Here is a 22,994-nt window from a genome sequence, read left to right on the forward strand (position 1 = left end):
TTTTATCTTTTAATGTATCCATTAAAAAACAAAAATGATTGAATTTTACTAATGGAACCTTATAGATGGTGAGAAAGTACTGGTTTTTTATGTATGAAGGTGAAAAAGGGTCGTTAGGATAAAAACAGAGGGAAAGTAATTACTCTCTCATTTTTAATTAGACTTAAGTGATATTTTCATTGAAATGAAAATGTATTATTTAAAGAGAATTTATTTTTAATGATCCCCAATAGGTAATTTACTTGACAAAAAAGAATAATTTATGTATAAAAGTATATGATTTTAAGTTTTATCTAGTGATATTTTAAAATCGGACAATTAATTTACTTAGTTTGATTATTATAAGATTAATTATTAAATTTAAAATTTAATCTATTTAATATGATTTTTAAATTAATAATTAAACTTAAAGTGCTGCTCCTTGTTAATAAAAAAATTATTGTTAATAAAAAACTTAAATTAGAGGCATATCCATGTACAAAAGTATAAGGGGGCAAAGTCCTCCTTAAATTTTTAAAAAATCCCTCATCTTCTTATGTCCCTTCATCGTGTCTTATGAAAGAAAATTAATTATCTTTCTATGCTTTGCATTTCACCTTTTTTTTTTTTTTAGAATATTTATATGAGGATGTTATATGTACATATTTTTAGTATATAATTTATAAATATAAATAATATATCATCATGTGATTGAGTATTATTTTATCTTTAATTTACAATCATCTAATTATATGATAACACATTATTTATGTATTCAAATTATGTATCAAAAATGTATATACATAGTTTTATTATATTTATATTATATATTTATGATTCTTTTAGCAACCTTGAAATATTTATAAACAGTCCCCCACTACCACTAGTGTATATACTTAAACAAAATTATAAAACTATGCATATCTACTTTTAAGTATAAAAATGTATACATACTTAGTTTATTTAAAGTTTTGATGGGGTAAATTGTAGTGGCTTTATAAGGAAATATTATCAGGTTTGAAGAAGTTAGTGGGTTGTGTTGGGGTAATATCAGCATGACAATAAATCAGATTAGTCTGTCAGGATAGAAGAGTTTGTAACATGACCCAACGCCCCTTAGGTCCTGCTTTTGTGGGCTGACCCATGTATTTTATGTGTTGGCCCACTAATGATAACTTTTTAGTTATTTTTTAATTTTTAATTTTTTAATATTTTGAATGGGTTGTATCAGAGTAGTCTACAAATCTTTTCCCAAGGCCTTCTTAACACAACTTACAAGTCATACTAAACGAAGGAGATCTAAGCTTAGTCATGAGTTGATCTAAACGCCTTGGTATGTCTAATTGGGTCAAATTCTATTTTTTTTTAATATACATTTCTAATTATGTATACATGTTATTCATTTTTAACCTTAAATTATGTTGACATTTCCAAGATATTTGAATTAGCAATTTTACAAAGAGGTGGATTAGTAGTTTGGGAGGAGGTAAAGAATGTGAAAAGAACTACAAATGAGAGAATAAAGATGTCAAAGTTAACTGTAAATGTGATGAAAGTAATGACGATGAAAATGATAGAGGTGCCGATGACGAAGGTGACGACTAAGATTTTAGTGGTGGTGAAACTGATGGTAAAAGAAAATTACGTTTATAATTTTTTATAATAAATATTTTTTTAACTTTGTTAAGTTTTCGATGAGAGTTCGGAGATAAGGTGTTGGTTGTGGTTTATTCGATCCTAGGTGAAAATCATAATTTACACTTAATTAAAAGAAAAAAAGATCAGCAACCACAGTTAGATTGCCGCTAGTTACCATTGCTAGATACATTTTTAGGAGTCTCTCCGAATTCATATTGTGAAACAATAATAGGTTATGGGCGGAATTTGATCATTTAATAAGAATTGGGGGTTCACTGTAGTTTTTGAACAAAGGGGGAAGTCTCACCGATTCATAGTTTGCCCGTTGCCAAATGCACAATGCAATTGAATGACCCATTTGTCCTGGTATGACGTGCACCGTACGTGATTACAAGGCCCTATTCGTTTCTATGTTGATTCCTACACTAGTCGTCAAATTGTACATCGATGAACCCATCCAGATCTCCATTCTGAGGCCTTATAGGGTTTCGTTTCTTGTGATCGCTTACTGATCAACTCTTTAAGGTGTGCAATTTTCTCAATTATCTTTTGATCTCACTTAATGATTCATAATTTCTTATTTATGGTTTTAACCAATACAAGTTGATTACGAGATTGATTTAGTTAATTGATCAGACTTCTCTTTCATTTTGTTTCAGATTAAAATTAAAATCTTTGATTTTACCAGGTGCTCTTTAATTCGAGTTGTTTTTGTCATTTGACGTGAATTTTGAACGGCCATGGTAAGGTCTCCTGAATGTGGCTTCACTCTTTATTATTTGCTTGGTTTTTATTTTGGTATATTGTTGATTGTTGAATTTTCAGAATTACATTATTGGAGCTTTCAAACCGGCGTGTAATATTTCAATTACGTTTACTGACGGGAAGACTCGCAAGCAGGTAACTGGGCTGTTGTTTTCGATATAAATTTAGTTGACATAACTATTGTTCACTGTTTAGTTGTGATTTGTATTTTTTTATGGCTAATATGTCAGAGCATGCAAAGTATTGACGTGATTTCTTACAGTTACTGGCTCCGAAGGCTGCACAAACAATGCTGTATTGATATTGATTTATTGTTTTGGTGATGCTGTGGTAGCCATAAGTTTTATTCTGCCTGAAATTTTTTAGGTTCCACAGAAGAAGGAAAATGGTCATACCGTTATGGTTCCACTTTTTCAAAGTCAAGAAAATATTTCTGGCAAGGTAATAAATGTGATAGTGTAGTTCAGTGTTGGGAGTTATAGCATACACATCTTATAATGTTTGATTAGTAACCTTTAATGCTTAAAAGATCTCTTTGATTTCATTTCTAGGTCTCCATAGAACCAGCTCAAGGGAAAAAGGTTGAACACAATGGTGTGAAAATTGAGCTGCTTGGTCAGATAGGTGAGTTTTTGTGCAACTTTGCATTGTACATTTTGGGTAGAAGGGAAGTGTATCCTCACTGAAACCTCTTCACCATGCCTATACTGTATATTATGGACTTTTTGTTATTTTTTAATATATCTTTCTACGGCCTTGTGAGTTACTACTATTACTAGTGCTTCTCTCAGCCTTGCATATATGGCTGATTTGACTAGGGGATTTTCTGGTAACGGGTGTTGATGGAAATGCCTTGTTCGTTTGTTAACTTATGTCAAATATGTGCAGTTTGTAATTCATCCATTTTGTAGTTGTAATTTTGTTTTCCTTCTGAACAGGATGTTCTTTCTTAAATGTTGAACGAAGTTCTTAACATTGTAATTTTTATTTAAATTTGCAGAGATGCATTTTGACAGAGGCAACTTTTATGATTTTACTTCCCTTGGTATGTAAACTCTTGTTTTCCTTTCGTTTGCTACTATTATGAATTGTTTTCATGGTTGCAATTATTTGGTTCAGTAATATATTTTCGAGTATTGTAGATAGCACTTTGTGACAGAAGTGGGAACAGTGTTATATGTTTTCCTTTGCAACATTTATGGTTATATTTATCTTTCTATACTTATCCCGAAAATCCAAACAAATTCAAAAAAATTTTTATATTTAATTTGCTTTAACTAATTCAGTGCGTATATGATGGTCATTATATATATATTTTTGTTTGCAGTACGTGAGTTGGATGTTCCTGGAGAAATATATGAAAGAAAAACATATCCCTTTGAGTTTTCTACAGTTGAAATGCCATATGAGACATACAATGGAGTCAATGTGAGGCTAAGGTATGTTGTCTACCAATATTTAAAGTTTTCAAAGGATGTTTTTTCGTGTGTATCCTTTCTGTTCATGTTAAACAATGACTTGGGTAACAAATTGTTAAACAATTCAATTCTGCTTCTAGTACATGTGTTACTATTGTTGAAACCCATACATTGAAATTAAATGTGGTGCTGTGGGTACCTAATGATATAACTTTAGCTATTTACTCAGCCTACTCTTTTGGTCGTTCTGTACTCCATAGTATGACATGGGAAGTGGATTGCCAATTAGGTTGACCTGATAAAAGTTAGAATCCTTTATTATTTATAATGCGTATAACTTAGGTTTTTCTTTCTTGTTGCAGACTTGGTTACTAGTAGCATGAAAAGGGTGAATGTCATGTTATAATGAAAACTCATGTTACAATACTATGATTATATGCCTTTGTAGGTATGTCTTGAAAGTGACTCTCAGCCGTGGTTATGGTGGAAGCATAGTTGAATACCAAGATTTCGTGGTAACACTTTTTGGTTATCCTTTGTATGTTGAAAATATTAAGAAATAAGAAATTGCATGACCTTACCTCAATCAAATACTAATATTTATTTGTATGCAAGGCAATTCATTTGTCTTTTTCGATTCTAGCTATCTTAGATAATGATAAATAAAAGAAATGCAAAATTAAAAAAAATATATATGGGATTCATGGGTAAGTAGGAGAGGGGGAAGGACAAAAAAATTAGGTATATGGAATCAAATGGTTTATTGAGAAGGAAATATAACATGGAAGACAATAACAATAAATAAGATAAAGGAAACAAAGGAAAGTATAAAGCAATTAGATGTATGATATTTTAACAGTTTAATACACATAGAAATTTGAAGAATACATAATAATATTTATTTCTCTCAATCTTACAAGAAGATCCAAGAACAAATTTAGTGGATAGAGAGGAGTTGGAGTAGGTCTAGGGACCAACCATAAGGAAAGAAGGGAGCACTTGTTCTGTGAATTGAAGAGTTTTTTTTTAAATGACCAGGAAACCTTGCCTGTTTAGTTAGATAGGTAAACCTCGGGGATCTACAACCACTGTATTGGGTAATTCAAGGTTTGATTCGGCGTGACATCGCCGAGTCTCGAACCCAATCCCGTCACCTAAGGATTCCACAACTCATCCACTCAAGTCAACCTCTGGGGTCAATTGAAGAGTTCTTTCAGTACCATCCACCTTAGGTTCAGACCATGATTGATGATCATTGCAATTTTTATGGGCACTAATTAACAATTTTTTTTTTCACAGAGAAGCATTGACTAGAAAATATTATTAGTATGAACGACAATTTTTCGTCTAAATTGATGACACAGTTGATTTAACATTGTCACGATTGTTTTGATGGGTAAGAAACATAACATTCTGTTTCATTATTGGTTGGGAAGAAAAATTTTGGATAGAGGGAAGGGTAGTGTTACTCTGCTGGAAGAATAATAGTTATTTTATATTTATTTATTGATTTTTGCATAAAATCTTAATCCAGGGTGCAATGATTGATGGAAGATAATAATGTCTGACAAATCATGCTCTTTTCATGTACTGTACTTGTTACACTCTGCTAATATAGCATCTCTATTTTTCTTGATGTCATTTTTGATGCACCAGGTTCATAACTATACCCCAGTTCCATCAATTAACAATAGTATCAAGGTAAATCTCAGAAGTTTAGTACTTCTATGATGATCATGTGTGCAAATTCTCGTTGCTATCTTTTCCTTTCTAATGTTGTGGTATTCTTTTTTGAGGTTAAGTAATAAAAAGGGCTCAAAAATTGATCTCAACCTTAATTCTCTGCAGATGGAGGTTGGAATTGAAGATTGCCTACACATCGAGTTTGAATACAATAAAAGCAAGTAAGTCGGTCACATCTTTTGACTATGGTTTGTTCAGCCTTTTCTAGATTGTTTTGCTCTCTGTCAGGAATCTTTTTTGTTTTGGTTTTTCACTGGAAACACATTCTCTATAAAAAAATAAACAAGTATACAAGAGTGTACAAGATTTCCATAGGAAAGGACAAATAGAACAAAACAAAATGAAATCGCTTCTTCTGATCCAAAAATTTTAACACTAAATATCCCAAATCAAATTTGCTCAAAATTCTTCCCTTGCTAGGTAATCGAAGCTTCCCAGTTTTGCCAAATAAAGAAAAAAGAAACACCGCTGAATTGTATTGGCATTCAAAGATGATGCTTTTTCCCAGTAGCTGTGTCGGGAAGTTTTCAGGAATTTAATAGTTGTCAGTCTTGGAGTATACAGTAGCTGTGATTGGAAAATCCAGTTTTTCTTTTTTTTCTCTTTTCAGTTTGTTGAGTTGCATTTGCATCTGTGGTTGTTAAATCAATCTCAGTCCTGCCTTTTTCTTATTGTGGCCTGACCTAGGAGTAATTGCATGTTGGATTTTGGTTTTACAGGTATCATTTAAAAGACGTTATTATTGGTAAGATATATTTTCTTCTTGTAAGAATTAAAATTAAGAATATGGATCTTGAGATTAGGCGCAGAGAATCAACTGGTTCAGGGGCCAATACACATGTTGAAACTGAGACGCTAGCTAAATTTGAGTTGATGGACGGTGCTCCTGTCAGAGGTATGTTTGGAGATCTTCAAGCTTCTCATGAATTCAAACAAAAGTAGGACAAACGGATTCATCAGAAATGGCATCTAGTACCATGCTAATTTTCTATATAATGAGAGACTTAAATACCTTGTTTATGAGAATGCCCTGTTAATAGCTGAATTTAGCTGTGAAAAGTTAATAGTGTCTAAGTTTTAATTTTGACACATCACAAGTTTCAGTTTCTTGTGGAAGCATTTGCTACAAATTCTTTCTTGCTTTACAGGTGAATCAATACCAATCAGACTGTTTCTTAGCCCTTATGAGCTGACGCCAACTCATCGCAATATTAACAATAAATTCAGCGTGAAGTATTATTTGAACCTTGTTCTAGTTGATGAAGAGGACCGTCGGTATTTTAAGCAGCAGGAAATTACGATTTACCGGCTACAAGAAACTTCCTAATAATTGATGCACATGAAATTGGCATTTCATCATGTAAGAAGAGAATAGGAAATTATCTGCTTCATAAAACCTTGTAAATCTTGAAAATTTAGGATGCAAATTGCTGCAATGAGGACTGTCGTTCATAGAATGTATACTTGCTCTGTAGATTTTGATTTCTCATTTTTCCAGTTATACTCATGATCACTTACTTTCCCTTTCTCTTCTTGACTGCCAAGATCTACTATGTTTTATCTCTTCTCAGTTGTCTGGCACATGATGATAATTTTATATGATTGTGGAGGATCCTTGTTATATTTTGGGGGTACCAGATGTTAATGATCCATCGCAACAATGATTATGGGAGTTTTCTCTGGCAGTGTTGTACTTGTTGGTACCACTGGAAATTCGATGTTTATTGTATCCTGTTACCTTGTCTTGGTACTTTATTATATAATGGATTTCAAAGCTTGTGGGCTATTTGGGATTTGAAAACATACCTGCACTGATGAAACATCATATCTCCTTATGCTATTTTAATATTCCTGTGCTCTCTGGAAATTGGAAAAGTCACTTGTTCTCCTTATGCTATTTCAATATTCCTGGGTTTGTATTTACTTAAAACAAGTTTGTTGAGTAAATACGGGAAATTGACTCTGTTTTTCAAGATGCTTTAAGATCATGTCCTGTAAATTTTCTGAAAACAGACTTAAGAAGTGAAAGCAATAGTTAGATGCTTTTCATATTCGGTAGTTGGCTAATATGATTCCAAAACAAATATAAAACAAGTGATTCGATGCTATCCTTCTGCTATTTGCTGGGGTAGAAGATGTAAGTTGAAATCATTTGATGCCTTACTTAGGGGAATGTTCTCTTTTAGTGCTTCAAAGTCAACTGAGTGCAGATGAGTTAAAGCCTTATTATATATAATAAAAAAACTCAGTCCTGATACGATTAACATTCTCAATCTATGGATAAAAGAACACATTTGCGTAACCATTGAGGACTAGCAAGACCTGGAATTTAGACTCATTATAATTACTAATATGATTACGATTGATTCTCGTAAAGGACAATAGGTTCGATGACAATGACTTCATTGTCTGTAATTAAAATCTTACCATTTTTATGTCATAAAGGACACCCAACGTAATTTCATAGGGAAAGATGAGATCCCTATGAAAGGTACCTCGTCTATGCAAACATGAAGGCCCCATGTCTTTGTTAGTAGCCAGCCAGCGTTTGTAAATGCTGCGCGCCCCCAGTTAAGACCTCTTATTTTATCTAGAATTGGAAGACATGACAAGGCGAACGCAGACCACCGTCAAAACCATTTAAAGCGTATGCTATACTGGGGAATTTTGAATCATCATCCTTCCGCGGATTTTTATCAATCACATGGCGTACAGACAAAATAATCATTGGTCCACTCTGCATTCAACTCTCCGATCGAAGACGCGCTTTAAAATATGTACTAATCATGTCTCGCCAAGTGAACCACCGACACAATTGTAATATACCTTAAGTAAGGGCAAAATACTATTCCCACCGAATGTATAGTTTGATTCCAAACATATATCTATTAATTTAAAAAACCTAAAATTTTATTTATAAGTAAATTTTTGTTAAAATTAAAGGTAAAATTATTATTTTAATAATAATATTTAAAAAATATATAAATTTCATTATATTTTTTTTCTCAAGTTTTAAAAAATAATAACTCCACCCCTATTTAAAGTTTTCAAAATTTAAAATGTCACATTTTTTTCCCAAACTAAGGTTTTTATCTTTTTTTCATTTTAGCTGCCCCATAACTTTAAAAATCTTCAGTTTCACCTCCACTCTTGAACTTCACTTTTTGGCATCCCTTCCAACTATCTTCGGTCTTATCTTTGGCTTAAGCCAAACCGATATCAGCCTTACCTTGTTTGAACCATCCTTCAACGGTGTCAACAAGAGGAAACGATGGTTGAATCCAGACGAAAATCGAAGATCTAGATCAACAAAAAACTTCACCTCTCGAAGATCTCAGTCTAGACAACCGTCACCAAACTTTTCACCTCTCAAAGATCCCGTCGTCTCAGTGTCTCTCTCTTGCCATCGACTTGCTCTCTTCCTCTATTCGTTGACAACACTGAGAGAGAGAGGAGGAAAAGAGGTTGCAAAGAAATTATGCTCGTTGGAAAAGGATGATGGGCTAATGATGACTTGATCCTAGGCAGAGAGGTGGTCGGAGAAGGTGAGATAAAAAAACCCTAAAAAATTATGAAATCCCATAGTTGTGGGGGAGGGGGAAGGGGGGGGGGGAGAAGGAGGAGAGTCAATTTTTTTAAACTAGAACATATAAAGTCAAGGAGAATTATTAGTTTCTAAAACTATATGAAAAAAAAGAAATAAAATTTTAGTTATTTTATTAAAATAATAATTTTATTTTTAACATTAATTAATAATTTTAATAAAAATTAATTTATAGTTGAGATTTTAAATTTTTAAAAGTTGACGTATAAGAGTTTGTAATTACACTTTTATCTTAGGTGGAATAAGCCTTTTGGTCCTTAAATAAAGTTGACAATGCTGATCTCTCCACGTGGCACACCGACTTTATATCTGATCATTTAGCTTGCACCCGCGTTGTCTGAGCCTCGATTCTCTGCAACACATCCACACTCAAACTTTACAATCTTTTCCATCCTTCTTTCTCTACTTTTTCTTCATTTCTTTGCGCTATATATTTATATACGCACACAAGTACACACAGGGGGATGAATAATATTATATATATAGTTTTATACATAAATAATAATATTTATCATATAATTAAATAATTTTAAATTAAAAATAAAATAATATTTAATCACATAATAATATGTTATAATTTATATACATAGTTTTATTATATATATATATATATATATATATATATATATATATATATATATATATATATATATATATATATATATATATATGAAAAAGAACCATACTTAAAATATATTATTTTTAAAAATCGAATCAATTATACTAAATAAATAAAATTTCATATCTAGTTTTATAACTATTACACAAATAAATTAATAATTTAATTTTAAAATATAACTTATTTGAATCCAAATTCTCTTAATTATTTGAAATCCCTATTCTCTATCACTTACTCCACCACCATTATTAATTGAAGAATATTTTTTTTAAAAAGCTTATATATTTACAAAAACAGTTACTGCAAATTTTATCAGAAACAAAAATTAAGTTGCTCTTAAATCAGTAAGTAATGGATATAAACATTTCATGATGAGAAAAAAATTGACTGAACTTTAAAAAAAATATATTTATTTATTTTACTTTATCTTTTTAATTATTCGTTTATTGGTATTTATGTATTTTTAAATCAATATTTAACAATGATAAAGGTTTTCTTGATTTTTAAAATTATATAATTTGTTAATATTTGTTGAAAAATTGTGTAAAACAGATGATGACCACCTTTTGCTATATGATATTAAACTTTGTGCGTTGTGTTTCTGGATTGTATTCCTGAATCCTGTTATGCCATTTCGGATTTTGAGTTAAAAGACCTTAAATTTGAATATAGCTCAAATTAGAATTATGTCGAAAATACTTAACCCAAATATAATTTAAATTTTAAATGAGTTGACATGTCACAACTTAAATTGATTCAATAATGAATGAGTTGTGTTGTATCAAAACATAACTTGTTTGATCTGAAACGACATATTTTGATTTAAAACGACATAATTTATATATATTTTTCACTATACATGACCTAAATCGACTTAATTAGGTCTATTTTGAAATGATAAAATATGAATACAATATAATACTTATAAACGAGTTGTTTTTGGATTAAAAAGAATCAATCTAAATACTATGTGATTCACAAACGGATTGACCCAATCGCAATTTAAATTAAAATTTGTAAAAAATAAGTCAATTTAACCTTTTTTTTTTTTTTTTTAAGGTATGGTAATCTATCAAACTAAAAAATATTAGGCATATACATGAAGGGTAAATTAACTATTACTCAAATATAAAATGGGTAAAGGATAATATAAATGGAAAATATAAACAAGAAAGAGGCTTTTCATAATTTTCATGTCATACATAATATAATCGCTAAAATAATTTAATATTTGTCAAATTTGTAGTTGTTAGTTTGGTGTTATGAATATGTTAATTAGCATTAACAACACTTGAGGTACGAAATACCACTTTTATTTTAATTTATTTAAGTAACTTAATTTTATTTCTTTAATTAAAGAAGTCGAGTTTTCAAATTTTTTTATTAAAAATTAAAATTAAAATTATTTTATTAAAATATCAAAATTTTATTATTTTTTATTGAAAGTATCAAATAAATATAAATATAATTATTTGTTTTAAAAATAAAGTGATTAATTCGATATTTTCAATCGAGAATAGTAAAAGTTTAATCCCTTCTTGAATAACGAATCTAAAAGTTTGATATTTTGATTAAAAAGTATACAAGTTTCGTTTTTTAATTAAAAAATTTTAAAGTTTGGCAACTTTAATTAGGGTTAGACTTGAACTGAGTAAGTTTGGTCTTGAAAGTTAGTTCAGTTTGATAAAGTTTAACTTAAATCATATATGTTACATTTGAGTTGAGGTTTTTAGCTCAATTAGAAATAACACTAAACTTGAGTAAAAAAAAGTTCGATTTGGTCTAACTCATGAATAAACTATTCTACTCAACTTAATTCAAACGTGGTTGTAGCTTAATTCAAAATGAGCTAAACAATTGACAAAACGAAATTATTTTGATTAGTATAAAAATGATGTCATTTTAGTTAAATGTCAAGTTGTTATTCAAATTAAGAAAATGACATTGTTTTAAACTGATCAATGAATTTGAGTCTTGAACTTCAACCACAAACTCAAATCAAGCTGTGAGTTTTAACTTTCCCTTGAGTCGAACTCAAACTTTTCTTAAGATCAATTTGATGAACTCGAATCAAATTTAAATTATTTCTTTACTCATTTAAGTTGAACCTGTGTAACCCATGTTCAAGCTCAGTTTAACTCATATCTAGACCTACTTTTAATAAGAAAAATTACAAGTCCAGTCTCCTTAATGAAAAACAGATCTACTTTTAATAGAAAAAATTATAAGTTTAATCCCTTCAATGAAAAAGAACAAATTTGGGTATTTTCAATAGAGAAAAATTAATAGCTATTATCCCTTACTAATTCAATATGTCATGAAGTTACTTAGATCTTAATATGATATAACAAGATTAGGAGATATCAAACTTTTTTTTTTTTTAAATTAAGAGACTAAACATTGTTTTTTCAATTGAAGAGATTAATTTTTCAGAGTTTTTTAATTAAAGTGACCAAACTTATATTTTGTCACAAAAAAATTGGTCTAACCTCTAACGTTATTGCCTATCATATCGTGTAGAAAAAAAATTAATTTTTTATATAGTTTATCGTGTATCATATGATACGTTTTAAAAAAAAAAAAATTTTAGTTATCACATCTTCTCCTTAAAAAATATTACAAACGTCTTTTAAAAAATTAAAATTTTTATATACACCCATACTTTTTCATTATTCTCTTAAAAAATATATATTGATCTTTGTCGTATGATATGTATTTTATCATGTAATGTATCTACCATGCCACACGATACATTTAATGTATTTTGTTAATTTAATATATATTATAATATATATCATTTTTCATACATATTGATGGTAGGATATGTACATGTTATATTCTTGCTAATTAGGGGTATTTAGGGAAAAATTGGAAGGAAGTGGACTTTGAAAATAATTTAAGATGGCTTACAGCATCAAGCGTGTCCAAATCATCCGGCGGTACAAAGAAATAAACTGGGATTTACGTAAGATATCCTATTTAAAGGGTGCGTCGGTTGATCCTATGGCTAAAATTTATTTAAGAACTGGTTGTCATCAACTTGTTTTCATTATTTTAAGGCCAAGAAACTTGTTCCCGCCCATGGTTCAGTGAAATGTCAAAGTGCTACTTTAACTTTTAAAAGCTTAAATATCTATTTATGAATCAATTTTTATTAAAAATCTCAATTAAAGGTAGAAATAAAATTATCATTTATTAAAATAATTTTAAAAGTTAAAATTTTATCTTAATTTCCTCCGTAAGTTTAAAAATCTTATATTTTTTTCATTAAAAATTTAAAAAATGATAAATTTTTTTTATCAATTATTGACTATTCTTCTTCTCGTCTTGTCTCTTCCTTCTCTTTTTGATTGTCTTTGATCAAGACAAAGACAACAGTCTTGGTTTGAGAGGAAGACAAACAGTCTTCATGTGTGACGAAGACTCATTGTCATCATCTGAGAGACAATAACAATACGTCTTCATCTAAAAGATGACGATGATGCATTTTCATCTTAGACGATTATCGTTCGTTTTTGTCTTAGTCAAAGACGGTCAGAAAGAGAAATGAGGGAGATCAAGAGGGACAGATAAGGTGAGAGAGAGGATAGCTGATGGTCAGTGACGACAAATTATTGTTGGAGAGAAGAAGAAAAAACTCTAGAAAAAAAATTGTCATTTTTCAAATTTTGAATAGAGAGAAATTGTGAGATTTTTAAACATGAGAAGAAAAATATGATAGCACTTTAATTTTAATAAATAACAGTTTTACTCCTAACTTTAACTAAGGTTTTTAACAGAAATTGACTCTTGGTGGGTATTTAGATTTTTAAAAGTTGTAGGGTGGGATTTAAGCTTCCACTATACCTTGGGATGGAACAGTCTTTTGGCCTCATTTTAAATTGTTACTGTACATATCAGATTTTTGTAGATCAAACGGTTGATATTGGAAGTACAGCCCGTACAGCAAACACACGGGAGAGTAACCCAAGTTCTTCACTAACTAGTATAAATCTGTTGCAGTGAGCGTTTGATAACAAAGATCACACCACACAGATTAGCGATACCACCATATTCAGCAACAATGGAGATGTTCTATTTCCTTGTGTTCGGTGGATTGGGTGCAGTGGTTGCTGCAGTGGAGCTTAGCAAAACTAACAAAGATAGAATCAATACCACTACCGCTTTCAATTCTTTCAAGAACAATTACCTCGTCGTCTACTCTCTTATGATGGGTGCCTTTTCTTTTTCTCCTTAGATCTGATTATTTTCTTGTTAGATCTGACTTTTATTTCATACCCACGTTTTAGATTTCTGTTTTCCATTTGATTTACTTGTTTTGAAGCAGTTTTATGTTAATTAAGCTTAAATTTGTTTGCATTGCCATTTGTGTGAAGGGCTGAAGGACCTTGGCTAAGCATTTAGCCTTGATCCAAATGCTGGCAATCCCCCCAGTAACATTACTAGGGGATTAATATGGGATAAATGGAAAAAAAAAAAAAAAAAGAATGATATGGGATCTTGATTGCATCTGATTGCTTTTAGTGTAGGATGATTCACAGTCACATTTCTTTTGTTGGTGTAGATCATCTTAATGTTTTACTTTTTTATATGTAGACGTGATTGGTAACTAGAGATCTGAACTTCTAAAACAAATTGTCTAAACATTTGAATGCATATTTGAAGCTTCTTTCATGAATTTTTAGTTTAAGAAAAATGATAAATTAACTTATTTAAAGATTACCAATTTGTCCGAACTCACTATAAGCAAGTTCAGATTTCTTCAAAAAGCCAGCTGGTGCCATCAAAACTTACACAATTTTGTTGTTACTTTTGAAAGTCTACTCTAGTTTTAGCCGTGATGATGGTTTGTATTGTTGTTATTATGTGATAGAAATTGTTTGATGAGTTGAAGTTATTGCAGTGTTTTTCTGACTGATTGTTGTTTGTGGCGATAGCTGGGGACTGGTTGCAGGGTCCTTATGTCTACTTCCTTTATAGTCAATATGGATATGGCAAAGGGGAGATTGGACAACTTTTTATAGCTGGTTTTGGATCCTCCATGTTGTTTGGGACAATCGTTGGATCTCTAGCGGACAAACAGTGAGAATTTTCTTCATGTGATTTTGTGGTTCATGATTAATGAATTATGCTTACAGAAAGTAACAATGCATTTCTTGTTTTTAAATTTCAGAGGTCGAAGGAGAGCTTGTGTTACTTATTGCATAACATACATACTGAGTTGCATCACTAAGCATTCACCTCAATACAAAGTTCTGATGATAGGTCGTATTTTGGGAGGTATTGCTACTTCTCTCCTATTTTCAGCATTTGAGTCATGGCTTGTTGCTGAGCACAACAAGGTGAGAAATTGCTTCTCTTGTCTTTCCATGCCTGTTAACTGACAGTTTTCTGCTAAAAGCTCCCTTCAGTTGTTAGTTTTACTTTATTTTTAATGTTTTTGAAGTGATTGATTGTACCATCTTAGTCAAGTGTATTCTCATTTCACTATTTTGTTTTTACACAATATCTGTGCAGAGGGGCTTTGAGCAACAGTGGCTGTCAATAACATTCTCAAAGGCAATATTTCTTGGCAATGGTCTTGTTGCTATTGTCTCTGGATTGTTTGGCAATTTACTTGTTGATACATTTGCTCTTGGTCCTGTGGCCCCCTTTGATGCTGCTGCATGCTTTCTTGCAATTGGGATGGCCATTATTTTATCTTCATGGACTGAAAATTATGGAGATACTTCCGAGAACAAGGACTTGCTCACCCAATTCAGATCTGCTGCTGTGGCAATTGCTTCGGGTAAAGCTTTTTCCTCACTTGACATTGATAATGTTGATCATGGTGGTCAAGTTTTGTTCTCGGTGCCTCACTAGTCTGTCTGCCACCTTTGTTCATTTATCTGTTTCTTTGTGATTCCTTTAATTAGTTTGCTTTGTTCCCCTCCTTCGGTGTTAAGCATTATCTTCCCTTTGCTGCAGATGAAAAAATTGCTTTGCTGGGTGCTATCCAGTCCCTATTCGAAGGTTCAATGTATACCTTTGTCTTCCTCTGGACTCCTGCTCTAAGCCCAAACAATGAGGACATTCCCCATGGCTTTATTTTTGCAACTTTCATGTTAGCTTCAATGTTGGGCAGTTCCCTTGCATCTAGATTGCTGGCTCGCTCAACACTCAGGGTTGAGAGCTACATGCAGATTGTTTTTCTAGTGTCTTCTGTCTCCCTTATGCTTCCAATTATTACCAGTGTATGTTATCAGTTCCAGTTGACATCTTTTTCCCTGTATATATTAATTTATTCATTCTCTGCTGTATGTTTGCTAGATGTGGTTTTCTTATACTCTCTAGTTTCACAAATTTGGACAGCTTCTGGTTACACCCTCCAAGGTAAGAGGTGGAAGCATCTCATTTTCTGGCTGTATTCAGCTTCTTGGCTTCTGTACCTTTGAGGCTTGTGTAGGTCTATTTTGGCCATCCATTATGAAGATGAGGTCTCAGTACATTCCTGAGGAGGCGAGAAGCACCATCATGAACTTCTTTCGCATTCCTCTCAATCTCTTTGTGTGCGTCGTGCTGTATAATGTATGCTTCATGCCTTACTCTGAAACATTGGGATGTTTATTATTTTTTCAATATTGGATTTCTCATAAAGTTAGGGAAACATAACTTATGGCTATGTTATACAATTAAGTGCTCTCTATACATCCAAATCTGACTAGAGTTATCAATTTGAACTGTGGATTGGTCAATTTTGTTTGGCTGGTTTGTGCAGTAGGCAGTCTACTCAAGCCAACCTAGTTGCAGTTTCGTTTATGCATGTATACTTAGCAATCTTGTTTTTAGTATTTTATTCTCTCTTTGAATCCATCTCTCACTTCTGTTGCTTCTGTGTTTTTTTTTTTTTCAATTCTCAAGGTTGATGCATTTCCCATTACTGTTATGTTTGGTATGTGCTCGATTTTCCTCTTTGTGGCATCAGTCTTGCAGAGGCGACTGATGGTGATCGCAGACAAATCAAGTGAGTATATTATTCACTCTATATTTATGCTAAGGTTCAAATATATATGCTGTAGATTTTGTTTGTTACTGGCCTGTATCCTACACACCGTAAACAACTAAAATTTGCCACTCTCCAACATCAATTTTATGCACTTCATATATCCTGCATTTTGGATCCAGGCTGCCTTAAAACAGTCTTAGATGATAAAATATGTTGTTCAAACCTCTTTGTGCTTATAGTTGGCAACTTTGTGTTTGTTGCAGGGCCACAAGAATGGTCATTAAAGGAAAGGGACAATGAGGCAGAGCCATTGAACATTTGATTGATGTTGAGTTAATTCATGATAATTCGCCATCATTGCTGTTAGGTTGAAAACAACCAATTGATTCATTCCATACACTGTTGAAGCTTCTGTTTGATTGAGTTGTATTAAATTTACAGGTGAGGATTCAAATGTATAAGAAAATTAGTGGTGTGCTCAGCAGAGTGAAGGAAAATTAGTGGTCACAATTGGGCTTTTATAAGAAAATTAGTGCATCAGATAATCTTTTAACGATTATAGTAAGATATTAAGTGCCTACTTCTGTAATTCAGATGATATTCTTTTTCAAAACTGGGTTTATAATTTGTACTGAAATAGCTATACTTTCTTCTATATTTTCTCCAAAATCTTGAATTGATAATTTGCTTGAGCGGCCTCATTCTTTGGATTAGAAGAGTAAATTGCGTTCATAGCTCTGAATATTGTATAGAGACTTTTCACTATGACTTCGATTGTTATAAATGTTAGAAGGCTGGAGTTGCTTTAAGTTAAAGATATGACAGGAAAGTAGCTTGAAATTAATTTAAAAGATGGTAATATGAGACTGATAACTCACTAGAAAAAGGGGCTAAATTTTATGCATAAAATCCCACTGATCCAAAACTTCAAAGACTTTAATAATGGAGACAAAGACCCCCTCCTTCCACAATTGAAAAGGAGAATTGGAACAAAATTACAGATTTATTTAATGTGTTACCATCCCAACTTCTGGGTTCAGATGCAGGTAAAAGCTTGGCGAAGTTATGGCGCCAGCAAGTTGAAGAGCATCAAGTTAACATGTTTACAATACAATTTAAAACAATGATATGCATAATGGGAAAAAAATATACAAATGCATACTGATAATATTATCCAGTTTCACCAGTTTCCATCATACCAGTCGGCAGCGTTTAGTGTCTGTTAAAGCAATTTCCAAGTCCCCAACGAAGAAAAGGATTCGGTTCAGAATGCCTTCCCTGGATTCCTCTTCTACTGAACCGTTCATCGCAATTTCTCCTTCCGGATTGAATGTACAATCTTCGCCTTCTCTTTGACTTCTTGAACCCAAGTAGCGTTGGATTTCACCTTGGTGAACGAGATAGTAGTCACTGCCTTCTCTGATTATTTTCAGGCCCCTGAAAACATAACCACCAACCATCTCATCACATCAAATGTATCCAAGTGGTAAAATTTACTATGTTATTGTATCATATCTAGAATGGACTCGTATCATCATAACATATTATATAGAATGGACTTATTTTTGCTAAAGATATATACTTCATTATGTTGATTCAATAGTTTCAATTCAATTCCAGGAAATTATCCATGCACAACACAATATAACTCCATGAGGCAGTGATAATCATATTGGTTCAAGTTTAACTCACAATCCAACTCGATCACATCTATCTTGCACCTCATACACATCTTTCCAAGATCTTGAATCAGTAGGGGCGAAAAATGCAGCCCCATCTGCTCCCCATCTTTCCTTGAATAGGTTATGCCACAGATTGTTGTCTGAGGCTAAGACCTTCCACTTTCTGCAAACTTTGCAACACCAAATTTCCAAGCTCAAAAAAGTCCAGATAAAAAGAACAAAAGTACAATAAAAGCAAGAATTCCTTACAACAGTTAACAAATTCCGAGAATTGAACTAAACGGTCACTATATTTAGAGTCAGATTGCATATTATCCAATTGCATCAGCAACAAAGAAAACCAGGAAGATCCATCAAACACACAATTCTACTTAAGCTAACGTAATCTAGAATCACCATCCAATAAAACGTGCCCCTGTAATAATGATGGGCAAGAAGCCAAGAGACAGATACAAAATTTTCAAATTCCCAGTCCGGACTTTATCATGAACCGAAACTTGCCAACAAAAACACAAAATTAAATGAGCTTAAAACTAACCTTGATGAGCAGTGGCAAGGCTCTGATGATCCAAAAAACGGAAAATCTTAAGGCACAGATCTTCTGATAATCTATCCATATTTACTTATAAATTTTGTCTTGGATTCTTTCTTTTCAGATGAATTTATGAGCTTCAATTGTTGGAACCAATCTAACGGTGGACCATTTTTAGGGTAAAAAAAAAAAACCTGAAACTTGTAAAACCGGTTGAGTTAGAAGAAATATAATATTTATAAATGATTTGTGATCTAGACCTGTACTGCCCCACTTATATTGCAATTATTTTTAACACTCCCGTAATATATTTGCAGGGATATCAATTAAAATAAGTAGTCGCTTTTTTGTGTAAATATTTTTCGATAGTAATTTTTATTTTTTACTTTTTTAAACAAATTATATTTTTTATTCCAAAAATACCCCTCATTTAATTTCTCAATGTTTACTGTAGTATTTCGTCGATTAATTGCTTACATTTCACGATTACGCATTAAAAGTAAGTTATCTGTAATGAATAAAATCTATAGATTGAAAATCAGATTAATTTTTTATAAAATAATTGATTATTATATATTGAAAATAATGGATATATCAAAAACGGTACGTTTTTCTTAAAACGGTGCGTTTTCTTCTCAAACAGGTTGCGTGTGTAAGATTTTGGCAAGAAAATTAAAATTTTTAGATCATGTTCACATCATATGTAACAATGGTAATATAAAATTTACATATTATTTTAAAAAATAAAACATACAAATATGTAAACGATTTTGTATCTTGTAATTTAATTTGAAGTTATGAAGCTTGAATCACTAAAACAGGTGATCTCTTGACTTGCGCCCTTCAAGGAAGAGAAATGGAAGAAAAATGGAAGTTTTTCCCCGCAAAAGAGGAAGAACAAGAAAAATAATTTTTTCTCACATTTATTATATTAAAACTTGATATTTATCAAGTTAAATCATGTGTCTAATTCTCATTGGTTGATAATTAAGAGTAAGTTATAATTTGACACATGTTGAATAATTTGTATCTAAAATTATTCATGCAACTTTCTAAACAATTTAAAAGGTACAAAATGACAATTTTGCCCCTTTTCCGAATCTTATTCGAAAAACACAATTTTTATCCTCGAAAAAGTGCTAGCCAACCATAGATAAATATTTTCAGCTTCATAACACCATTTTCTTTCTTGAAATATGGGTGTGACCTTCAAGGTTCATAGTGACGTAGTTGTGGGCCCCATATCAGACAATACGTTTCATTATATCACTATATAACCTAAAACTGTCGTTAACCGATATACTTCATTTTTCGCTACAAAACGAAGCTTCCACTAATCATGTGGTGTCATCTAGCAATCTCCCATGACCCCTACATCACAATGAAGTACAAGCTTCACATAATGTCAAATGAACTTTTCTTACTCACACTTACCATGTAGTTCAATCCTTCGTCATTATATCCCGATTAAACTTGGATTCATGGAATGTCAAAATCCAATATTTAATGTTTTCGAATATCAAGTAATACATCATAACGTGTCACATCGAAACTCTTTTCATGTGGTCTTTTATCTATACTGGTTAGTGTCTTAGATTTTTATGTTTCTCGATATTCGTATGAAAACTCGAGAGTAGTCGAGCTGATGGATCCCTGTATGATCATCACTTGTTCTCTCGCTCAAGCAACATATGATCAAAACGACTTATGAACGAGACATGATTAGCCTCGTGGTATATACCGTATGAACCATATATTCTGGAACGAAACACAACTGTGATATCTCAAGTCAAAGGATCTATACACTAGTATGATTTACAATGTATTATTGACTACATATTAATGCCCATGTGATCATCGTTCAGCGGTCACGTTCGATAAACAATATAATATAATAACCTTTGATCAGTTTTCTAACCATCAAATGATTCTATTGTTTACCCATGTGTATATTCACTATGTCTAATATCATCCATGATATACTGTGGTGGTATAGCACACACCCACTATGCAATATTATTGCCCAAACAGATTGCCTATGCATGGAACGATTTGATGATGTTTATTAAAATCCATCAGGACATTTCACATGTCATATGCATGTAGCTAATATAGATGTAATATACAACTACAACATAGATATAAAAGTGATGCAGAAAACATGTGCAGTATGACAAAACTATTTTTTTATTAATAATGTATATGCAAGATATGCAACCCTTAAAACCAATCGCTTTGTTGGTTTTAAGGGGTGCAAAAATTTTAGGGCATATTCTAACAGCGTGAAGGGGTGTGGATGACGAATGAGTGTGTCAAGGGGTGCGAAAATTTGAAAAAAGGTGCGGGAATTTGGAAAGGGGTACGAGAAAGGGTGTCAGAATTCAGAAAGGGGTGCAAGAAGGGGTGAATAAAAATACAAACGGGTGTGTGAAAATGTAAAAGTGTGTATGAAAATATAAACAGGTGTATGAAAATACAAACGTGTGCGTAAAATATAAAAATGGTACGAGAATTATAAAAAGGGTGCGTGAAAATAATGAACACAAAATGGGTACGTAAAAATACAAACGAATATGTAAAATATAAAAAGGGTGCGAGAATTATAAAAATGGTGCGGGAGAAACAAAAGAGGTGTGAGGAACTCATAAAATCTCTCGCACCCCTTTATAATATATATTAATATATATAAAGGGATGCAGGAGAAACATATCTCCCGCACCCTAGGAGAAACATATCTCCCGCACCCCTTTTATAATTATAAAGGGGTGCGGGAGATCCCCCGCACCCGTTTTGTTTCTCCCTCACCCTTTTTATATTTTATGCACCCGTTTATATTTTCATGTATCCGTTTATATTTTCACGCATCTGTTTGTATTTTTATGCACCCGTTTTGTGTTTTCATGCACCTGTCTGTATTTTTACGCACCCTTTCACATTTTCATGCACCCGTTACGTACCCCTTCACATTTTCATGCTCCCGTTACGCACCCCTTTTATAATTCCCGTACCTTTTTTATATTTTACGCACTCGTTTGTATTTTCAAACACCCCTTTACATTTTCACGCACCAATTTGTATTTTCATGCACCCGTTTGTATTTTCATTTACCTATTCCTGTACCTGTTTATATTTTCTTATAAAAGTATATAAAAATCAATTATTTTATAAAAAAATTAATCTGTTTTTCATCTGTAGATTTTATTCATTACAGAAAACTTAATCTTAATGCGTATCGTTTGAAATGTAAGCAATTAATCAGTGAAAAACTACGATAAACATTGAGAAATTAAATGAGAGGTATTTTTGGAATAAAAAATATAATTTGTTTAAAAAGGTAAAAAGTAATAATTGCTGCCGAAAAAAGTTTAGGCGGCAAACTGGCTGCCTATTTTAATTAATTTCCCATATTTTTAGGAAAAGGCCAAAGGGTTATTTTTTACCTTTTTTTTATGGGTTTTTATGCGTTTTATTTATTAAATTTAAAAAACCTATAACCCTAATTATAGATTAATTAATATTAAAATTTTTTATTAAAGATAAAATAAAATTATTATTTTATTAATAATATTACAAAAATATAAAATATATTTATTTTTTTCTATAAATTTTAAAAATTAATAATTTTATCTGTATTTAACGTTTTCTAATTTTAAAAAGTCACATTTTATTTTTAAATGTAGAGTTTTTTTTTTTTCACATTTTCAATTATCATATCCGATGTTGACAACTTCCATTCTTCATCTTAAATTATTATCAACTCCGTCTCTTCATCTTTTTGGTCAGATCTATTGTTAGATTTTATCAAATTTGAATGCGTGGACAGTTCAAGACAATGCATCAAATCTAACTCCATTTCCGACAAACTAGTAAAAAAACCGAATATATCTAACTTTTGTGCATAACCATACATCATGTATGGTTAATCTAAAATAATGTATGTCACGGCCGTATCTTTGAAACAGCAATACATGATTGACTGTATTGACAATAGGTTACATGTTTATCTTAGTTTTCTATACATACAATCGT

At 31.6% G+C, this 22,994-nt stretch overlaps 3 protein-coding genes across 4 annotated transcripts; 2 read left to right on the forward strand and 1 right to left on the reverse strand.

Moving 5' to 3' along the window:
* Positions 1-1,960: 1,960 nt before the first annotated feature.
* On the forward strand, positions 1,961-7,069 carry LOC123226852 (vacuolar protein sorting-associated protein 26A-like). Its single transcript, XM_044651374.1, has 12 exons — positions 1,961-2,142; positions 2,277-2,360; positions 2,443-2,517; positions 2,749-2,823; positions 2,934-3,006; positions 3,383-3,427; positions 3,710-3,821; positions 4,249-4,315; positions 5,457-5,501; positions 5,649-5,704; positions 6,263-6,438; positions 6,692-7,069. Exons 2-12 carry the CDS (start codon positions 2,358-2,360, stop codon positions 6,868-6,870), a joined length of 906 nt encoding a protein of 301 aa, XP_044507309.1. The 5' UTR covers positions 1,961-2,142; positions 2,277-2,357; the 3' UTR covers positions 6,871-7,069.
* Positions 7,070-13,771: 6,702 nt separating this feature from the next.
* Positions 13,772-17,406, forward strand: LOC123220611 (molybdate-anion transporter). 2 transcript variants are annotated; one of them, XM_044643075.1, is made up of 9 exons: positions 13,772-13,980; positions 14,704-14,848; positions 14,940-15,108; positions 15,284-15,554; positions 15,734-15,999; positions 16,118-16,333; positions 16,667-16,769; positions 17,015-17,118; positions 17,193-17,406. In XM_044643075.1, the coding sequence occupies exons 1-8, from the start codon at positions 13,830-13,832 to the stop codon at positions 17,071-17,073; spliced, it is 1,380 nt and encodes a 459-aa protein (XP_044499010.1). In that variant the 5' UTR covers positions 13,772-13,829; the 3' UTR covers positions 17,074-17,118; positions 17,193-17,406. The 2 variants fall into 2 exon arrangements, with proteins under 2 accessions (XP_044499010.1, XP_044499002.1); XM_044643067.1 differs by having other exon boundaries at positions 17,015-17,406.
* Positions 17,407-17,625: 219 nt separating this feature from the next.
* On the reverse strand, positions 17,626-19,129 carry LOC123220616. Its single transcript, XM_044643090.1, has 3 exons — positions 18,972-19,129; positions 18,444-18,603; positions 17,626-18,188 (listed from the first exon to the last, which is right to left on the reverse strand). The coding sequence occupies exons 1-3, from the start codon at positions 19,048-19,050 to the stop codon at positions 17,945-17,947; spliced, it is 483 nt and encodes a 160-aa protein (XP_044499025.1). The 5' UTR covers positions 19,051-19,129; the 3' UTR covers positions 17,626-17,944.
* Positions 19,130-22,994: the final 3,865 nt, after the last annotated feature.

This window comes from Mangifera indica, chromosome 1 (genome assembly GCF_011075055.1).
Source record: "Mangifera indica cultivar Alphonso chromosome 1, CATAS_Mindica_2.1, whole genome shotgun sequence".
Lineage (NCBI taxonomy): Eukaryota > Viridiplantae > Streptophyta > Magnoliopsida > Sapindales > Anacardiaceae > Mangifera > Mangifera indica.